The 21,486-nt window shown below is 27.2% G+C and overlaps 1 protein-coding gene across 1 annotated transcript in view; it reads left to right on the top strand.

Moving 5' to 3' along the window:
• The window catches only part of Nf1 (neurofibromin 1), a 162,794-nt gene that overhangs the window by 100,296 nt on the left and 41,012 nt on the right, over positions 1 to 21,486 (top strand). The window contains exons 37-48 of the mRNA XM_075367248.1: positions 260 to 404; positions 1,851 to 2,012; positions 2,240 to 2,498; positions 4,752 to 4,890; positions 6,503 to 6,605; positions 7,243 to 7,366; positions 7,702 to 7,835; positions 11,766 to 11,906; positions 15,232 to 15,319; positions 15,672 to 15,842; positions 19,872 to 19,963; positions 20,694 to 20,813. Coding sequence (XP_075223363.1) covers positions 260 to 404; positions 1,851 to 2,012; positions 2,240 to 2,498; positions 4,752 to 4,890; positions 6,503 to 6,605; positions 7,243 to 7,366; positions 7,702 to 7,835; positions 11,766 to 11,906; positions 15,232 to 15,319; positions 15,672 to 15,842; positions 19,872 to 19,963; positions 20,694 to 20,813 — 1,678 coding nt within the window. The remainder of the gene's footprint in view (positions 1 to 259; positions 405 to 1,850; positions 2,013 to 2,239; positions 2,499 to 4,751; positions 4,891 to 6,502; positions 6,606 to 7,242; positions 7,367 to 7,701; positions 7,836 to 11,765; positions 11,907 to 15,231; positions 15,320 to 15,671; positions 15,843 to 19,871; positions 19,964 to 20,693; positions 20,814 to 21,486) is intronic.

Below are 21,486 nucleotides of genomic sequence, written 5' to 3'. Positions count from 1 at the left end.
AGTTGAGAGATGATCCAATCCTAATTTGCAAACACTGAAAACAGTATAAAGCTTGTACCATTTTATAATCTTTTACTAGCATATCATTGCTGATCATTGCCAAATGGGAATGCAAAGTATTTATGTGTCTTTATTCAATTTTGTACAGCATTTTTACTCACTGTTTCTTCATGCTTACTTATTTTAATCGCTTAAATATGAATAAATTGAAATTCCAGATTGTGCTTGCTTAACTTTATTCTTTATTTTCATGTTACAGATTTTGTAAACCATCAGATGATAATAAAAGACAGCAGAAGGCTGAAAAGGTTGCTCAGATATTAGAAAAGCTAATAACCCTTACTGTTGAGGAAGTTGAAATGTATCCATCAATTCAGGCAAAAATATGGGGTTCAATTGGACAGGTAATTGACATTTATCATGAAGCATTTTCCAGAGAACTGCTTAGTGAATAATTTATAGCACTTAAAATTGGCCTGTTAAGTCATTAAAAATAGATATTGAACAAAGAAATAAGGGGCTATTAACTTTATTTCTGTATTATAAAAATATCATTTTCTTTTCTTTTTTTTTTTAATTTTTCAAAACCTAAAAATCTACAAAACCGTTTACATCCCAAAACTAAATTAATTTACTTTTTGGTTTTTGGATTTCATAAAAAATAACGTAGTTATGACATTACTTTTTTGTGTTTTGACTTTCCTCCCAATGAATAGTGTTTTTACACTATTTTCACCTAAAGAACTTAGAAAGAAACTGGAGAAAGATTTTGAGAAATTATTTTCCTGTAATTTAACTTTTATTTTTTTACCAAATTTTCAAAATTGGCAGATATGTATTCTCGTAAAATACCAAGAAATCAATGGTTTATTAAAAATATTTTTTTGGAGATTAGTTATTCATAAAACTATAATGGTGAGAGTAATAATTTTTAAGTAAGGAATAAATAGGCTCTTTTTTAATTTTTTTATTCGTAAATTTTATTTTAAATAATCAAAAATTGCTTACCATAGAAAGAGATATTGTGTTAGAATTTCTTAAATTAATATAAAGTGCTTTTTATAACATTGATATTCATAAATTAATAGAAGTGTACCATGAAAAATGTTTGCAGTCTCATGGTTTTGATATTTTGTTAATGAAAATTGTATCAAGGTACTGGTTATGTTTATTTTGGTGATGAGGTTTGGTGTCATCTTAATAATTATGTAAACAGTCAAAATAGCTGAATATGGATCAGTGAAAGTTGTAGACTTCTCAGTCACATACACACATATAACTTGTTTGATATGAAATCTCCTGCCACTGAATAGTAGGTCAATTGATTGATTAGTAGTTTATTGCTCTGTTAGTGAAAAATGATCAAGGTTTCTTCAGCAAGATAAGTAAAACCTATAGTACAAGATAAGTAGTACCTATAGTACTGCTAATGAAACCATATTGCTGGAATTTTTTAACCATCAGCTGATCTTCAAAAACTGTAACTCTGTAATCCTAACTAAACCTACATCACTTTTTTCCTTTGGTGTTATTTCAAAGATGTAATTTTCATGCACTTAACTACAATAAATTGACATTAAAAATGAGTTTTCAAACATTGGTGAACAAACAGTGTGAGAAGTAGTTGCAAATTTCATGAAACAAAGTAAGAATATGCATCATCTGAAATCGAAGATATTGTGATGTGATTCTCCCTTATGAAAAAAATATTAGAAGTATATATTTTTACACAATATAATGTATTTTCATAATTCATATGCATCCATTTTGAACAATTTATATTAAAAAAATAAAAATATTAGTTAAAAATTGTGTGTACAATATGCTAACACTAAATTTATCTGTTTCAGGTACCAGAATTAATTGATATGGTATTAGATTGTTTTATTAAAAGATCCACAGAAGGTGGAGTTGGATCACCAGTTGTTGAAATAATGGCTGATACTGCAGTTGCTCTTGCTTCAGCTAATGTTCAATTGGTTGCCAAGAAGATTATTGGTCGACTTTGTAGGGTCAGTTATCTTTACCATATATTTAGGTGTAGTAATAAGATTGTTGTCATAAAATTTTCCCTTTGTATATTATTGTCATAAATTTTTTCCCTTGTATATTTTTATCACTAATAGTTCATTACACATATTTCAAAGTAGAACTAACAGGCTTTTTTCATTTATTCATTCATTACAAATAGACTGTAATTGTGGTATGGTTTGTATTATGATTTAACACTTTCTTGCAGGTTTTTGATAAAACAGGAGCTTCACCAACTCCATTACTTGAGCAGCATGTTTTGTGGGATGACATTGCAATTCTTGCTCGTTATTTATTAATGTTATCATTCAACAATTGTCTGGATGTAGTTAGACATTTACCGTACTTGTTCCATGCTGTTACATTTCTTGTTTGTTCAGGATCATTAAGTATGCGTGCTTCTACACATGGTCTTGCTATAAACGTAATACATTCTCTGTGTACTTGTACTAAACCATCTTTTAGCAGTAAGTATTTTATAATTATAACATTTTTATATATTTTTAATATTAAAAAAATAATCTGTTTATGTTTATTTTAGAAAAAAAATGTATAATCGGTTACAAGAAAAACAATATATTAACAACAAAAAATTACAAATAATACAATTCCTGTTTTAAAATATATCAAAAATCAAACAGTATAAGAATTACAAACAAAAATAAAATAAAACTACTGTATAAGTAAAAATGTCAACAATACTTAACTTGTCTACAATATTCAACAGAAAACAATCAATTCATTAATAAATTATAAAATAAAACTTAACATAATATTTTTGTTTATGTATGATTTACAAATAAATAAGAGCCTACATCAGTTACAAAAAAAAAAAGAATTACACCTTAAGAATTAGTAAATATAATTATTATAACATTATTTTTACAACAGATATCATTTATAGTTTTACCTTCTTTACCTTTCACGATAACTTCAACATTTTGTTAAAATTTTAGATAGTATCTTTTATTTATTTTTATCTTAGTATAGTTAAGCAAGTTTATTTTATAAAAATGCATTTTCTTAAATTAAAATATATTACACTATTCCTAATAATTTTGAAAGTGTAACTGGAATTTTTGCAAATGAGTTCTTTAAGATTGAATTGTGATAATTTGGATATGTTAAAAAAAAAATTTTAAATAATTTACTATTGATTATAATTCATTCCATTTACAGTGGTGTAATATCAACTCACAATGGCCATCGTTGGGCTCTCAGAAACTATCATTTTTATGAGAGACTTTTAAGTAGGAAACCTTGATTTTTCCCTATATTTAAAATATGGTATTGTCAATTTTTAAATCTTCACTGCTTTTCCAATATGGTGGCCAACTTCATTATTTCAAATGGAAATCTCATTTTTAGGTAAAAAATAGAATTTTAAAACCTTTTTATTCTTGAGTATTTTTTTCTAAAGGCAGCCATTACAAAGCTAGGAACTGACAATTATAAGCTTACAAAAACAGTAAATAAATAAAATTCTAATGAAGTAATTATCACCTATTTTTTGCATTCTTGAAAAAATTCTCAAATTTACACTCGTTGATGGTGTTAATATGTTGTCACCCTTATTCATTAGCTGTTTGAGTCGTAATGAACATTAATAAATACTTTAGTGTTTAATACTTTTATTTGTGTTTGTTTCTTTTTTGGAGTGTTTATTTATCAGTTTTCTGTATAATTGTTATTTTAATAATGTAGTTTAGTAGTAATAAAAAAATATGCTGGAAATTTATTTTTTAAATAACAGGAGTTATACATTAGCAAGAAATACATGTGTACAGCGATACCCTGATAAACATCCACCTCACCATAAACTATTTGCGAGATTAGTTTGAAAAGCATGAAGTAATGGATTATTTCAGAAAAAAATGACATTGCCAGAACAGAGTTGTTACTGAAAATATTGTGACTGATATTCTTGCCTTCTTTGAAGCATATCCATGAGCTACTGTAAGAAAAGCAGCACTGTTAATGATATTTTCAGGAGAACACGTCCTGCATTTCTACTAATGGTGGCCATTTTGAAAATCTGTTATAACTGTTAATGCAATTCTGTTGTAATTCTTCCTTCCCAATAAGTAAAACAAAAACCACACTGTGCAAGTTAGAGGTCTTTTAATCTTACCTTTACTTTATTTTCCACTGTACTTAATTTTCGTTTCAAACTTTGAATGTATTATTTGACATACAGGTACTAATACATTAGGTTTCCATTTAAAATAATGCAGTTGACCACAATATTTGATTTTACAATTGTCAGCCTGAAGCTCTGTAACAGCTGTGTTTAAAGAAAAAATGTTTTCCACCAAACAAATGCAACAAAAACATGAGATCTCCATTTGAATTAATGAAGTTGGCTGCCATATTGGAAAAGCAGTGAAGATTACAAAAAATGGCAATACTGTATTTTTTAACATAGGGAAAAATCAAGGTTCCCCATTTAAAGTCTCATAAAAATTGTAGTTTCTGAGATCCCAGTGGTGGCCATCTTGAGTTGATCACCTGTATAACTTAACATTTACATAAGTTCTTAATTAAATCAAATATATGAGTAAATTTTACCGTGTAAAGAAAATGTTTATTTTATGTAATTAAAATCAACACCAGTATTTTCCTTTGATTTTTTTTTTCTGAATTATTGTTAAAATATTTTAACGGTATTATTTAATGAATTTGTTATTTTAATGTAGTGAAATATATGTTTTATTTTTCAGGTGAAACAAAGAGAGTAATGCGACTTAGTTTGGATGCATTTTCATTAACTAAATATTACAATCTTTTTGGAATTAGCAAAGTTAAATCTGCTGCTGTTACTGCTTTCCGTTCCAGCTATAGGCATCCAAATGAACGCTTGTATGTTGTAATCAATCTATCATGTTACTTTTTGAATGTTAAGAAAGAAATTATTTTTATATAATTAGCAGATTGAGCAGGTGACAGTAACTGGCAAAAAAACAGAACCTCAAATAAGCTGCATCACATTAAATCTAGTGTATTGCAGTGGAAGTTGTTATGTGAGATGTCCACCATAAGGAAGTTATTTGCGTTTGAGGCACACCTAGTTAATGCTTAGATATCTCTTGGCATCTGTGATGCTGTTTTATGCCCCTTGGATAACTGCCATAAAATAATACATCACATACTCCTTAATTATTTACATTATGCAGAATTGCATCAGATATTTAAACTAGTAAGCAGAATTTGTGATATTTTTAGTGTTGATGTTGTCGAAATTGATAAACTTTTAAATTCCTTAAATATGTTGGCTTTTATGTGAACATAAAAGCCTTTTATTTGTGATGTATGTATGGCCTTATTGGTTTTATTTATTTTTATTTTTTTCTTGAGAGGGAGTCCTTACACTCCTAAACTCAGTTACTTCAATCATTTCCTCGTTTCTAGTTTTGTGTTGCTTTTTCTGAAAGATGAATATTACACCATCTTGAATTAATTGATTTTTCAGTTACAACTGAAAATACACTTTTTATTTATTTAATTAACTTGCTTAATGTTATTTATGTTACTTTAAATCCTACATGTAAAATTTGCTTGTGGTCTCTGATGTTTTTTTGTTAGTTTTTTTTAATTAAACAGATTTTTTAAATTCACTTTTAGTGCAGCATTTTTGTTCATATAGTTTATTGGTACTAATCATTAAAATTTATTTTTAAATAGTACTCTCTTAATGGTAGACAGTTTAATATTTTGTAACTGGAATTATAATCTTAATTTTAGTTAGCACTTTAAATTTACATTGCTGCAGTTTTAACGTATCGAAAAATTTTATTCTTTTGACTAAATTGCCAGTCAGTATAAATTTGTGTATCAAAAATTGAAATGAAACTCTTTTGTTCTTCAGGTATCATTGGAATTTTATTGGATCTACTAAAAGTAATACTTATTTTGTGCTGCTTCAATAATCTCTCTTAAAGTAGTTCACATAAAATTTAGTTACAAAGATTGATGTTATAAAAATTGTAAAAAAAAAAAAAGTTATAAAAGTTATATTGAGATTTTTTTTAATTGTTGTAATTTGTTCTCACTGACGTATTTTGATTTTGCAGTTTGTAATACATAGTACTATTTAATTAAAGCTCTGTTTATAAAGCTATGAGGCAAACATAAATTGGCTACATTCTCTTTATATATGATTATTAATATTTGTATTTAATAATATTAACATTTACAAATAATATTAAATAAATTTGAAGTTATATATATAATATAGCCAATCTCCATGGCGAAGTGATAGCCTGAGATGCTACCACTTTCATTCGGAGGTCCTGGTTGCAAATCCGGTCAGTCATGGCATTTTTCATAGACTACAAAATTGCATTTCATTTTCATGTACAAGTTTCAAAGCTTCTGTATAATTTCATCACCAAAAAATATATATGTATTGTATTATTAGAATGAAAATGTTTATTATTAAATTTAATACGATTTTTACAATTTGTTTTTATAGGTTAGGATCTGAACGTTTCTTTAGTAGTATAACTGCTGATAGGGAAATTTTGTCTTTGACCTCTCTTGAAGTAATTACAGATGCACTTCTGGAAATTATGGAGGTATGTTTTTTTAAAAATAATTAATAGAAAACATACATTTATTATTATTAGAAGAACTTCAATAATTTAAAAAATAATGAAAACAATATTATAAACAATTTATAATTGTTTTTCAAGTACTAATGTTAACAGCTCTGATTTGTACTGGCTATTATGATTGAGTAATTAACTCATAGATAAGAATCATTGTATTGTCTTTTATTTTTTGTATAAATTTTTAATTTTTACATTATTTATTAGTAATTTTTATTGTGGAATTGTGATTGTTGGTCATTATATTTTTCAGTTAGTTGCAGCATCTGAGTATTGTAACATCTGAACTTAACTTTATTATGATACAAATTTTTTATCTACTTTCTACTGTTTTAATATTAACTCTAATAATTTTTTATTTGAAGATGTGTCTGATATTCTAATTACTGTGGTTGAGCAATCAGGTTTTAAGATGATCTTTCATGGTATCCTTTTACTAGTTTTTCATCTTGCTGTTTTGGTAAATAAGGTGATGCTTAATATACCGTACATAACTAAATTAAAACTATTCTAATTTACTGAAAAGTTATATTAATATTTTTAATGTAAAATTAATTTTATAGAAAATGAATTTTTTTAGTATTTTGTTTGTAATTGTTTACAGGCATGCATGCGAGATATTCCTGAATGTGATTGGTTACAAACTTGGACTTCATTAGCCAAAAACTTTGCTTTCTGTTATAACCCAGCACTGCAACCTCGTGCTCTTATTGTTCTAGGATGTATATGTCAGTATTTTTAAAATTTAATTTTTATTTGGTCATTAATTTATAAATAGTTGATATAATTTAAGAATTATTTTAAAGAAAAATATTTTTTCTGAATAATATTTTATGAAATTAAAAATTTAGCATAGTTAATAGTTTTAAAATTTTTTTTTCACACAATATTTGGTAATATTTTGTTTTATTAATGAACTTAATTACGTTTAGTTATCGAATATCAGTCAATTTTTATTCTTACTCCTCTAGTTTTAAAGATATAATAAAATAATTCTTTTGTGTGTTTTTTTTTCATTATAAAGCATTTCTTTTTATGAAGACTTACCATTTATTATGTTTAGGTAAAAGTATTACTGACCAAGATATGAAACAACTGTTAAGAATATTGGTTAAAGCCTTAGAAAGTTTTAATGACATTGTACTTCTTGAAGCATTAGTTATGTGTCTCACAAGATTACAACCATTGTTACGTCCTGTAAGTATGCTTTTTTACGTTAATCAGAATAAATCTACAATTACTTAGAAATCCTGAAAATTTAAAAACTCAAGTGTCTTTGTGGCATCTATCATTAGCTGATAAAAAATGTTGCAATTTCCAAAACTGGCAAGCCAGTTGTGAAGCAGGTAACAGCAGGCTTCTGGATCATTAGGTCTCAAATACAGTTCCTGGCAGTTGCCTGTTATTTTTTAATCTATAACTTCATCAATTACTATTTTTTAATTTGTAGGTTTTTAATATTTGGCCTAAATTATTCTTGTAAAAGTGGTTGGATTGTATCTACAAAATAATTAGCCTAATGTGTTTGCATCAACTGTTCTAATTTTCACAATTTTTTTGTTTTTAGCAGTGAAATTATTGAAATCATTTCATTTAATAATTATTTTTCTGTATAATTTTTTTTTAGTACAATTATCTGCCTTCATCATAATTAAATCACATTTTGGCGCACTTTGATAAATTCCATTTTCAAAGGTTACTGTACTGGTAGTTCTAATTTGTAAGGCTTTATATAGTGTTATGTCACCTCTTATCCCACTCAAATCATATACATTATCTGGCTGGTCTTTCTTCCTGTTCTTTGTTATCTATTGGTTATACTCCATCTTATTATTTCATAATTTCCTGTTCTGAGCAAATTAAGATTCATAAATAAAACATCCATTTGATTATTATTAATCTATTCATTTATAATTGTTTTTGAACTACTTCTTAATTTAAACATTTCTAAATTTTCTAAAATATTTATATTTTTATTTTTACACAATTTTGAATCAGTTTCATCAAGACTACCATTTTCAACGGGGTATGTTCTTCTTTCATTAAATTCATTGCATATTTAGAATCTTGTTTTCTGTGTATGTTGCGTTGCATTTACATTTTATTTTGTATATACGATTACTGTTTTAAATATTTTTTTTCATCTATGTTCTTATTAAAAATCTTCTTAAGTGTATTATTCGTATTTACTGCCATTTTTATATTATACTTATTGAAAAATTGTTTGATCGGGTAAACATCTTTTCCTGTAAGTGTTAGTTTACCCCATTTATAGGTTTCCTTATTGTATATTTTTTTTTAGTTCTACTTCTTTTATTCTTGATAATTTTTCTAATTATTACTTTTTTGTATCTATTATTTTCTGCTGTATTAAAAGTACTGCTCAATTATTTTTTACAGGCTAGTTTCTTTAATGGTAAAATATGTAATCTATTTATCATGTTCCAAAGCCACTAATTTATGTTCCATTGGATGATTTGTGTTGTAAGCTATGATGTTATCTTTATAAGTTTCTTTTCTGTATACTTCAAAATCGAGACTACTGTTATTTCATTTTATTGTTAAATCGAGAAACTTAACAGCTTTTCTTCTTTTTTGCAGTATCATTTACTTCTTTTTTAATCATTATTAATATGTCATCCACGTAACTAATGTATTCAAACAATTATATTTTTCACAATAGCTTGTATATTTTCTTCTTCATATTCTGTATGAATACTTCGCTTAGTAATGCTGACAGCGGGATTACCCCTGCTTCTTTTCTTTTTCTTTTTTTTCACTGGTTTTTACATATTTGTTTTAACTATAGTATTTATTGGTATTTATTAACTGTAACTACAGTATTCATTGGTTTTTCAATATTCCCATATTTTTCAACATTTCTGTTAAATATTTTGCAGGGTGCAAAATTTAAATTGTGTAATTTATTATAGGCTTTATCAGGTAATGTTTATGAATTTAACTTTGTGCTCTCATAACTGGTAAACTCTGATTCATGTTAAAATGAATTTGTAACAACTATTCTCACCAATTAAGATTTTAGATTCTGTAATGTCTTTGTATATTTTGGTTTTATTTTTATTTTTCATGCAATCTTCTTTCTTAGTAACTATGTATTTCTTCTATCCACTTTTATAAGTAATGCATCATTTTCTTTTAATTTCTTTTTTACTTTTCTATTATTTTGTCTTCTTTTATATTTATTTTATTTTCATTGTTTAATCTTTTACTAATAAATTTTTTCATTAGTTCTGCCGCTAAATGTCTTGCATGCAACTGTTCTGTAGGTGTCACTTCTGTTGCGTTCTCTAAATCTATAACATTTTGTTCTACATTTTTTGCAATGTTAGAATGTTTTGTATTATGTTTTAATATCCTTTGTTCAATAGTTTGTACGTTTTCTTCTTTAAGTCTAAATTGCCAGTGTGAACAATTCTAATTTAAAACCAGAACAGAATTTTTGTTCTGGAATTTAATTTTCATATTCTCTTCTGTTTTATCACTTATATTGTGGTTTAGTATCATTCATTTGTGCATGTTTCTTCATTTTCTCTTCATTCGTGCATATTTTCCTTCATTTTCTTCAATTATGTTTATTTCATTTCTTCTGTTATACTATTTACTACTGTATCTACTAAAAAATTATTGATTAAATTGCAAGTATACATGCGTCAATTCTCTATTAAATTTCTCGTTTTTATATATTAAGTTTTAGTTTCTATTTTCATCCAATCTGTTTCTGCCTTCCTAGTTAAGTTTCTTGCTGCGTAGTTGTTGTTATTGTTCCTAATTCTAGCGTAAACTGGTATTATTTGATTTTAAACACATTGTTTGTTGAAACATATTTTCTGTTGTCTTAGGGTAATTTCCTTAAAGTATATTCACATCTCTTCACAATTCTGTCCTGGTTAACCTCATTAAAATTATTATAAAACTTTTTTTTCCCCTTGAAGATCATAATTTCTAAATAAATATATATATTTTAATAATAATTTTAGAATTTCTGTACTATTTTTTAATAACTGTTTATATGATCGCTGTTAATTTTTCTTACTCTAAATTACTGTGTTTTAATATTATTAGTCACCAAAAGTGAAACATCTGGTTACTTATAGTTTCAGGTGACTTCTAGAAATGATCTGAAAAGATACTTTTAATTGAAACATATAATTCAGATTAGCAGTTCATGTGTAGAGCTTCTATTTGAGTAGTATAATATTTTTTTTTTATGAAACAAAACAAATTCTATCCAGTTTTATTTTATTTATTTTTGTTTTTTATCATATAACAGCCACTTGTAATAACTAAACTGTGTTTAACAGTAACATAATTCTACAGAGACTGAAGTTGTGTCACTTTTAATTAAAGTGAAATTTTTTTATTTGTTCATGGTCGTGAATATACAAACTTTTGGCCTGTTTTTGTATTGATATATAAATATTTTTACATTGTTTGCTTTCTGTGCAAACAGTAAAAATATTGTTTATGTGATGTTTATTTTTGTGATCTGATGTTCCTTTTTGGTTAGAATGCACAGCTTTATAGATATTGTGCAAAGATAATTTTTGTTAAGCTTGCATTTTTCTCTTCATTTATATTTACATATTTAATAAATAAAAAATAACTTATTGGAGGTTTTCAATGAATAGTTTTATTGGCAAATATTTTATTAATTCATTCCAACAGTAGAATAAATCAATAATTGAATTAAGTTTATATTATTTTTAATATAGTTAACTAGAAGAGTATGTTTGAAGAGAGAAAACGCTCTCCATCTGTCACTCAATAAAACTGGTTGTTATTACTACAAGTATTGCATCAGCTTGTGAAAACTTTCACTAATTAGTTTTTATTTAAAATAATTTTTATTATTCAAGTTATTTACTAATTTCAATTGGCACAATTGAGGATATATTTTTTTCATAATCTGGCCTCTTTTGTACCTGGTTAACATTTGTTTTGTTCATAAAGAAAGTTAATATGAACATGGTCTTAAAAATTCAACGTAGAGGATTGTTACTTGATTACAGTTTCAAAATGTGGATAATTTTTTTCTTAACTCATTTATCCAAAACTTTGAAATTAAATTTGTATTAATTCTTAAATTTTTTAATAATTATCCTTTAGGAATCTCCAATTCATCGAGCTCTTTTCTGGGTTGCTGTATCCGTGCTCCAACTTGATCAAGTATCATTATATGCTGCTGGATTGGCACTATTAGAACAAAATCTTCATACTTTGGATTCTCAAGGAGTATTTGAAAACAAGGTGAGTCAAAGTGAATAATACATGCATATATATTCTTATAACACATACTTACAATTACAATTTTTGTGATAAAACTTTATTGTGACAAAATTTATGCCTGCATCTGACGTGATTCACTTTTATAGTATACAAACTATATGTTCAAGTTTGCTCTGCAGTAACTGTTCTTGTCAAGTACATGTTATCATGGCAGAAAGTTGCTTATTTTTGTAAAAAAATACAGAAAATATTGTTTACAGTAAACAAATAAATTTTATTTTATATAAGAATATGTTTCTCTTAAGTCACAAAAGTCAGTTTTCCAAAACTGTATTTTTATCTTATATTAGAAAGAAATTTTGAAAATTAGAAATGCTATATCGCAATAAAAGTTAGTTTGAATTTTTTAATTATGTAGAAACCTTCTTTGCTGTTTCATTTAGTACTTTTTATCCTATAAAGTGAAACAATAGCATGCTTTTTTCACTGACCTCACTGTGATGACCTAACAATCTTATTACTGCTCTGCCTTTAAACCTGCTCAAGATTGGTGATTTTCAATGTGCTACAAAAACTCATCTCTCATAAGCTGCTGTGAACTCAGTGTTAGCCTATAGTTACTAAGAGAAAATGAAATAAATGTACTAAATTTTCATTAAATCTTAATTTTGTTCACAGGCGCACTATTTTTTAAAGTTTTTGATTTTTTTTTAGAAACAAGGAACTGTATAAAGTTATTTTATATTTTGTAAAAGTAATAACAAGAATTACCAGATAGATCATCAGAGTTGATAAGTTACATTACTTCAAATTCATTTTTTATTACATAAAAAATAGATATTTCCTTAGTATGAAAGTTATAAAAGATTTCAGTTCAAAAAATATAACGTTCCTAAAATTATACAAAAAAATAATTTGGCAGACTGTTATAAAAGATTTTCCATCATAAAAACAAATTCAAAATGAAAAGTTTTTGTGTAATTTAAAATATTCAGCCTTAAGAGTACTGTATAAACTAATGTAACCTTTACCACATCACCTTAGGAACTGAAAATAGAATATTAGTGAATCAGAAATTGGATAAGAAATGCAGTTGTTTCATATATAAAATTTTTTTTTGTAATTTGCTTCAAATTTTGCACGTCTTGTACATAACTCATTATCTTAATTCCCACCTATCAGTATTTGGCATGAAAGTAATACTAGTACCATATACTTTCTGATGATTATAAAGCTTAATAGCTCACTTCATAATAGTAAAAAATAAAAAAGTGTTCTGAAATTTCTTTAAAAAAAGTTGAGCAGCTATCCAATTTTGTCTTTTTTTACCATACTTTATGTCCTAGTGAAACATGCAAAAAATGTTATATTCTAAGAATTTTTTTGTGAATATTGCACATTAATGCATAATAACTATTCATTTCTTGATTTTCAAACCAGATTTGGATCTTCTTCTATCAACAGCTGTCCAGTTATTCACTTATTAACTGCTGTTTGAATTAGGGATGGTTATTTTATTTTTTTAAATTAAAAAATTGTTATTTTGATCTTGACAAATTAATGTAAAAGAATGTTATTATTAATGAAAAATTACCATTATTATAAGGGCTATTCGAAAATTAACTTCTGTTATTGTAAGAAGGTATTGCACGAAGGAATGGGGGAAATCCTTTCGTATCTTTGTACAGTTCATTAACTTGGTTCATTGCAGTTCTATTAATATTATTGGAAGTATCACTCGCTTGTTTGTTCTTGTAAAACTTTTGTTCAAAATGGCTGCTGTTATAGAAAATCCCACTGACTGTGCATGCCGTCATATATTTCCTTCATACAAAAAACTTGTCAGCAGCTGAAATTCATTGTGAACTTTGTGCAATGTATAGAAGGAATATCATGACAGGCAGTGCACGATAAGACAATGGTGGCGTATGTTTCGGGAAGATCAAACAAACATTCACAAGAATGAAAAAAATGGTTGACCCTCAATTGTCACAGATAAACTTGTTGCAAGTATCGATGGTGAACATTCAAGAAATCATCTATTCACGATAACAGAATTATCTGAATTTTTTCCTCACACATCATGAATAGTGCTGTATGAAACGTTAACCAACAGGTTAGGCTTCCACAAATTTAGTTTTGCTACAACGCTAATCCGCATACTGCAGTATGCACCCAAAGCCAAATCGACAGTTTCAAATGGAAGTTGTTTAACCATCCTCCTTACAGTTCTGATTTGGCTTCCAATGATTATCACCCTTTCTTGAAAAAAAGAATAAATGTTTAGCGATGCAAGGTTTTAAAAATGGCGAGGAGTTGAAAGACAATGTTACCACTTGGCTTAATTCACAGGTGGCAGAATTCTATGACAAATAGATTTAAAAACTTGTTTACAGATACAAGTGCCTTAATTTGTACAGCAGTTATGTAGAAAAGTAGCTAAAAGATTATGTAATGAATTGTTTTTTATCAATTTGTGTTTTTTTAATAACAAATAGAAGTTACTTTCCGAATAGCCCTCATATGACAAGGACGAATTTATATCTGCAAATTAAAGTTTTTTTTGCTTCAATGCAAGAGATAATTTTAATTGTCCCCTAACAACATTTCTATTTTAGATGTAGAATAACTTTCCAAGAAAATGATAGCACGTATGTTGTTTTACAAACAGCGTAACAACAGATTGTGTTAAATATTATCTGATACTTGAAGTAGTTCCTTACTATAGAAATTACATTAAATTTCATTTATAGTATAAGTCCTCTAAGCCATCCCTAACAACTTAGAGGAAGTTCCAAAATTTAGGTTAAATTCTTAGTTATCAAAAAATTATAAAATAAAATAAAATGTAAATGATTCACTGTGGTTTTTTTTTTGTAGGAGCATTCACTTGATTTTTTTTTCTATATTAAATACCATATTTTTAATTTGTTGTGATGTATATAATGGATAGTTATTACACTCCATATTTTACTACACTTAAAACTTATTTTTTCACATATATTATTTGACTTTTTTTATGGTTGATTGTTCACTTTAATTTATATGTATACTTTTTCATTGGTATCAATTCATATAGTCATTTAATCATATCATATTTAGACATGCATATAATTTGACCCTCTAAAAATCTCTTTCAGCATTTTTCTGAATGATTAAAGAAATATAAAAAAAAATCATGATGGAGAAAAATGTTTTTCCCAAAAGATGGTTTGCAGCCGTTAGAAAATTTAAGTCTTTATTTAGGTGAAAAATCAAAAAAATTAAATAATTTAAAATTTTATTTATCATTGTTATTAATTAATACTGTTGTTTTCTGTATCATTAATAAGTAATTACATTTCAGTCTTTGGAAAGTGTAATGATGGCAACACGTGAACCATTGGAATGGCACTTTAAACAGTTAGATCATGCGGTTGGCCTCAGCTTCAAAGGTTAGTTCAATTATATTAAAAATAACTTGCGTTTAAATTTGATAAAATTTTAATTTATCTGTGCTAGGATGTTAAAAATTTAATAGTTTTCAGTTTCTTTTTAGTTTTTTAATTAAGTTGTTATTATATACTTTTCTCGAAAAAGTATATTTTAATTATTTTATATGCTTAAGAATAATTATCACCTGATGATTTGAAACAGTATGTTTCAAATCAGCATGTCTATTCAAATTGCTATAACAATTAATGTATAATTAAAGTGGATAATTATCTTCAAATTGTGTTGTAATAGATCAACAGTTATTTATTGAAAGATATTATGATAACAAAAGGTTTCTGTCGTTTATTACAGCTAATTTCCATTTTGCTCTGGTGGGTCACCTCCTGAAAGGATTCCGTCATTCCAGTGCGACTACGGTCGGACGTACAGCTCGAGTTCTCCTTTCACTTCTTGGAATCGTGACCAAACCTCAGAAAAGGGACAAGTTTGAGGTCACTCCGGAAAGTGTCGCCTATCTTGCCGGTAAAGACTCAGACCCCTGCTACTTGAGCATGTATTCCCTAAATGACACTCTGAATTTACAAAACACAAAGGTAAATAATAATTGTAACAGTTAAAATTTTGAAAAACCAAACAATTGCTTTATTATTGATTCAACTGAGTACAGTTATTGTAAAATGGACACTTAAGTAATTTAAAATACGTATTTTACATGCCTTGATACAGTTTGTTATCTTCAACCAATTCATGTGAGTACCTTCCTTTTTACTTATTGTAATTTTTTAAGTTTTCTTTTTTTGGTGTAAAAAATAGCAATTAATAAATCCCATAGCTTTATATGTTGTCTACAACTATTTTGTTGCTTTCAGTTGAACATCAGTTATGTAATTTGCTGTTTCAGTTATATTTTACTATACATTTTAATTCACTTTAATACTGTATGTATTTTGTATTAAATATTAACTCACTTCTGGATTATGTTAAAAAAATTATAAGATATGAGTAATTTATTTATTTCTTCATTTGATGTTGAAAGAATTAAAGTTGTGATTAGAAATTGTAATTTTTCTTCCAGAATTACTACTCCAAGGCATTTTTAAATGCAATGACATTCAAGTGTACAAGGTTGTCTGAAAAGTTTTGACTCTAATATAAAAAGACATATTTTTCAACAAAGTCTCCTTTCAATTTGATACATTTTTTCCAGCGATGCTCTAACCTCTTTAACCCTTTCAAATAGTAGCTGGCATCTTTCTCCGCAAAATAGGCATTTACATATGCAGTAAGCTCCTTGTCTGATGAAAATCTCTTTCCTCCAAGCAAAACTTTTAAGGTTAGGAAACAAGAAAAAGTTCCTTGGGGCCAAATCTGGTGAATACTGTGAGTAGTCAACCAATTCATAGTGCAATTCATTAATTTTAGCCATGGAGACCGTCAAAGTGTGAGCAGGCCCATTATCCTGATGGAAAAGCACTTTCTTCTTCTTCAAATGTGGTGGTTTTTTTGCAATTTCTGCCTTCAGCTTGTCAAGTAATGATGTGTAATACTATCCCATTACTGTTTTTCTTTTTGAAGATAAGTGATTAACAAAATTCCATTGCTATCCCAAAAAAACAGTCAGCATCACCTTCCCAGCTAATGGAACCATCTTCACCTTTTTCAGAGATTCGCCCTTTGCAGTCTACTACTGTTTTGATTGTTGTTTCATCTTAGGGGTATAGTGGTGGTTCCACGTTTCATCTACAGTTATGAATCGACGCAAAAAAACTGATTTGTTTTGTTTAAACTGCTCCAGCAGGGCCTTGGAAATATTCATTTGAATATGTTTTTGGTCCAAAGTCAGCAAACTCAGCACCCAATGTGCAGATAGCTTATGCATATCCAATTCTTCAGTTATTATTTGACAAACATGTTCTTTTGATATGCCCATAGCCTCTGTTATCTCTCTAATCTTAATTCATCAGTCATCCAGTATCATTTGATGAACGTTTTTGATATCAGTGGTGGTTGTAGTTTTTGGCCATTCCAAATGCTCTTCATCAACCAAGGTGGTATGACCATGTTTAAATTCAGCTGCCTATCTTTATGGTGGCAAATGACGGTACAGTGTCCTTGTAAAAGCATCCAACTTGGTTTTAATTTGCATAGGCATATTACCTTTCAATTGCAAGTATTTAATCGTGGCACAATATTAGATTTTTTCCATTTTCACAAAAACGCTCACAATGTCTTACTCAAACGATTATCAAACAGTAACTGAGCATCCAAAATGGCTAAAATTTTAGTGAGTACCTTTCAACGCATGCATGAATACGTAACTTTTGTTGACAAGTGCTGCCATCTTCATGTTGAGGGTCAAAACTTCTCAGACAGCCCTCATATACATTCTTCCTTCATGGTAATAATGAAAGTCAAAGATTAAAACACTTATCTATGTCCAGATTAATCTGGCCCCAAATAATACAGATACAACAAAGGAGTTTTCAGAGAAGTAATGGAGTTATTTTTAGGGATACATGATCATCTTCTTATATATGTTGTATAAAAATTTTCAGGAACTATTTTTAAATTTCAGTTTGTTTTTATGTAAATTGTTTCGCTTGAAACTTTGTTGGACCACTCTGATTAACCCAAAATTAGTCAGATTAATAAGTTTTTCATTATATTTGTTCAAACATAAATTGAAAAGTTACATTTGAATTTTACCTGTAGCTTGTTCCTGACAAATATATACCAGCTGTCATTATTCCTTTACTCAGGTTCCATCTGTCAAGCTTCAGTTTTTGTTCATTTTTTATACAATTAAAGTATTTTTTAAGTAAATGAAATGTTTGTCATAATGATAGAAATTTTTATTCTAAGATTTCAACGAATGTGTTTTGAGTACAAAAGAAGAAGTGGAGTTTCTTTACCTCAAACTTTTTCACTGTATGGGTAGTTTTATTGCACTTCTTGGCCTATTAATTTTTAAAAGTATTTGGTAGTGCAGTATAAGCAGCATTTATTCTTATAGAATTTTTATTGAAGATTGGGTTTTTAAATTTCCATAAATTGTGTGATTGATATAAAAGAAGTAAAATTAGGTGTAAACAACGCACAATTTTAGAACATCAAAGTTTTTATGTATGAGTAAAAAATCTAGGCTGAAACGTTTTTACCATTTTGTGTAAAGTTTAAAGGGAAAGAATGGCTTACAGTTCATTTCTTAATAAACCAAAAATTAATTTTTTTAACTTTGAAGTCAAATAGTTAAAAATATTTGTTCTCAAGTTTTTGAAGTAGTAGACACAAAATTGACAATTTTAGATTCTCAGCCTTTTATTTTTGGATGGTTCTGGATTTGAATCTTGTTTAGGCTTGAAATTTCAATTCATATTTTCAGACACAGTTTCAAGCTTAATATTAAAAATATTTTAAAGAATATTAAATTTTCAAATATGATTTCCTTTCTTAATATAATTAGCCCGTTTCATTTTTCTATTCGCATATTAAATTCATCAATAATATTTTAATAAAAACTGATTTACCTCATCTAACTTAAAAACAAAATTTTTTCATAAGCCAATTTTTTTGTTTCTTACTACTTTTTAGTTAGTATAGTAGAAATATTTGCATGATTAGTGGATGGATTTTGATACTTATGTTATTGGATAGTGTCTCATTTAAACTTACCAAAAATATAATTCTAGATACACTTTTTATTTTCTAAAGTTACACTTTTCAAGACGCATTTACTAAAAGAATAATAATTAATAAACATATTACTTAAACAAAAAAAGACCTGGATGTATGAATATTAAAATTTCTTCATAGAAATTTAACTTATGATATGAAAAAGATTATCACTTTTAAAGGTGCATGCAAAGCAAAAGAACTTTTCTTTTAAAATTAGTGAATTTTAATAGATATTTTAAAAAAATGATAAAAAGCCTTTTTTTTTCATTGGTTAAGTAAGTGACTGAGTGATTGAGCTACACAATAACTTATTATTATTATTATTATTATTATTATTATTATTAAATAGAAATATGATTTAGCCGAATACTCTGCTGTTCTTGCTGACTGTGAATTAGTTCCAAAATTCTTTATCTTAGCTATAAGAATTAAATAAAAATAAGTAAATTATTTTTACAAGAAGTTTTTTGCTGCCTCAAATGCCATCATTTATTACAAAATTATCAAGATAATAATTCTCAGCAAATTATTATAATAAAATGTTTAGTGCCGTACTTGAATTATGTTTATTTCATTTCTGTTACTTTCAAGAATATTTCCTGCAAATCTTGAGAATTTTTCAGTCAAACCCCAATTTTACTCTACTTAGTTTTAAATAGGAGTTATCTAAAATTTTATATATATATATATATATATATATATATATATATATATATATATTATCTAAAATAATATATATCCTTAAAATTTTTATTTAATTCTTCATAGATAATACAAAAATCAGCTTCAGTTTCCTATGCTGTTATGTTTTATATATGTGTATTTTTTTACATTGATTAATATGTAAAGTAATTAATTCTTATTGGTTTTTTCTAGCGCTGGTATCAGTTTCAGAAGAAGTGCGCAGTCGATGTCATGTTAAACATACAGCCCCAAGACCAGATTTACATCTCGGTGGGATTCAACCGGTAATAATTATAAAATGTGACTGCATATCTCTATATGTATGAATCAGTGATTATTCCTTTCTTAAATTTTTTTTAAATCTTCCTGATTTTACTTTGCTGTTCTATATTTATTTTATTAACACTTAACTAAGACAAACATTCATTTTGTTAGGATTAATGTGAAATAAAACAGATGGCTATCGTAAATTTACATTTTCTTTTCTTTTTAGCACTTAAATTTTCATTGAAAATCATCATGATAAATATTATGGGTAGGCCATACAGCCTGTGTTCTGTTGCCATAGACTCAACCACTCCATCTCACAACTGCTCCCTTCATCTCTTCATTGGCCATCCTGTTTTTTACAAACCAACTGCTCTATAATCCCATATAATCCTTGGAATCCTATATCCATCCATCCTGTCTATATGACTCATTCACTGATGCCTACTTTTTCAATCATACTTCAAATACTGTCGACTCCTAATTACAAATAAGGGTGAAAAATAAATGATGCTATAAAGGATCATGCTACTTGTATTTATTCTATAAATTAAACTGAGATAAATTTATTATCTTTAATAGTTACGTTTTAATTATTATTGAGTTGTACTTTTGATTGCTTTAACTTTATTGCTGGTTATTTTAATGATTTATAAAAAATTATTTTTGTGATATTTTATATTATATTAAAAATATAATATATTAAAAATATTATTATATTATATTTGTAATTGTATTATATTTTAGGTAAATTCAAACATAGGCGGACGTCAAGAATCACTTCATGCAAGCAGGAGGCAAAAGTCATGGGATCTTCTGGACCAAAATGCACTTGCTCAAGCTCGTCAGCATAAACAACAAAATCAGGTACATGATTATTCAGTTTTTTTTTTAATAATTTATAGTTGTTTTTCTCTTTATATAAAATCTAGTAAAGTTTCTCAACCTGAGGATTGCAGGGACCCGATATTAGCCTTAAACCACAAACAATATGAAATCATTTTATGTGAAAAAAGATCTTTTATTATAAACATTTTACTTACATTTATAAGTACATGTGTAAAGAAAATAAATGAATGAGATGGTTGCATTTGTTTTTCATATAACAGTTTCTCCATACGTGGATTTATATTATAAACACACAAAAGCAGATTGTTTTAAAGTGATAAAAGATGATTCCTATATTTAGTTTTTAGCGTAACCATAGATGAAAAACTCTTTTGATTTAGTTAAGTCATGAAAGGGATTAATATTTTCAATGCTTCTGTGACTAAATTTCCATTCACTTCAACAAGCAAGCCTAAACTTATCAAAATCTTCAGATGTGAATTGTAGTTGTAACATTTTATCAGTAGGCATTTCGATCAGCTGGTCTTGAATCTCAACCAGTGACTTTATAGCTGTAACAACATTTCAGTAAGTGAATTCAGTACTTATATCTTCGAGAAATCATTTTTATCTTTTGGGAAATACTCCACCAAATGAATTTTAGTTGGCGCAGATCCAAACTGTGGTCTTCTTCATCCAAACCTTTCTCAAT

Source organism: Lycorma delicatula, chromosome 5, assembly GCF_047948215.1.
Source record: "Lycorma delicatula isolate Av1 chromosome 5, ASM4794821v1, whole genome shotgun sequence".
In the NCBI taxonomy this organism is placed as follows: Eukaryota; Metazoa; Arthropoda; class Insecta; order Hemiptera; family Fulgoridae; genus Lycorma; species Lycorma delicatula.
This window is presented reverse-complemented; position numbering and strand designations above follow the sequence as displayed.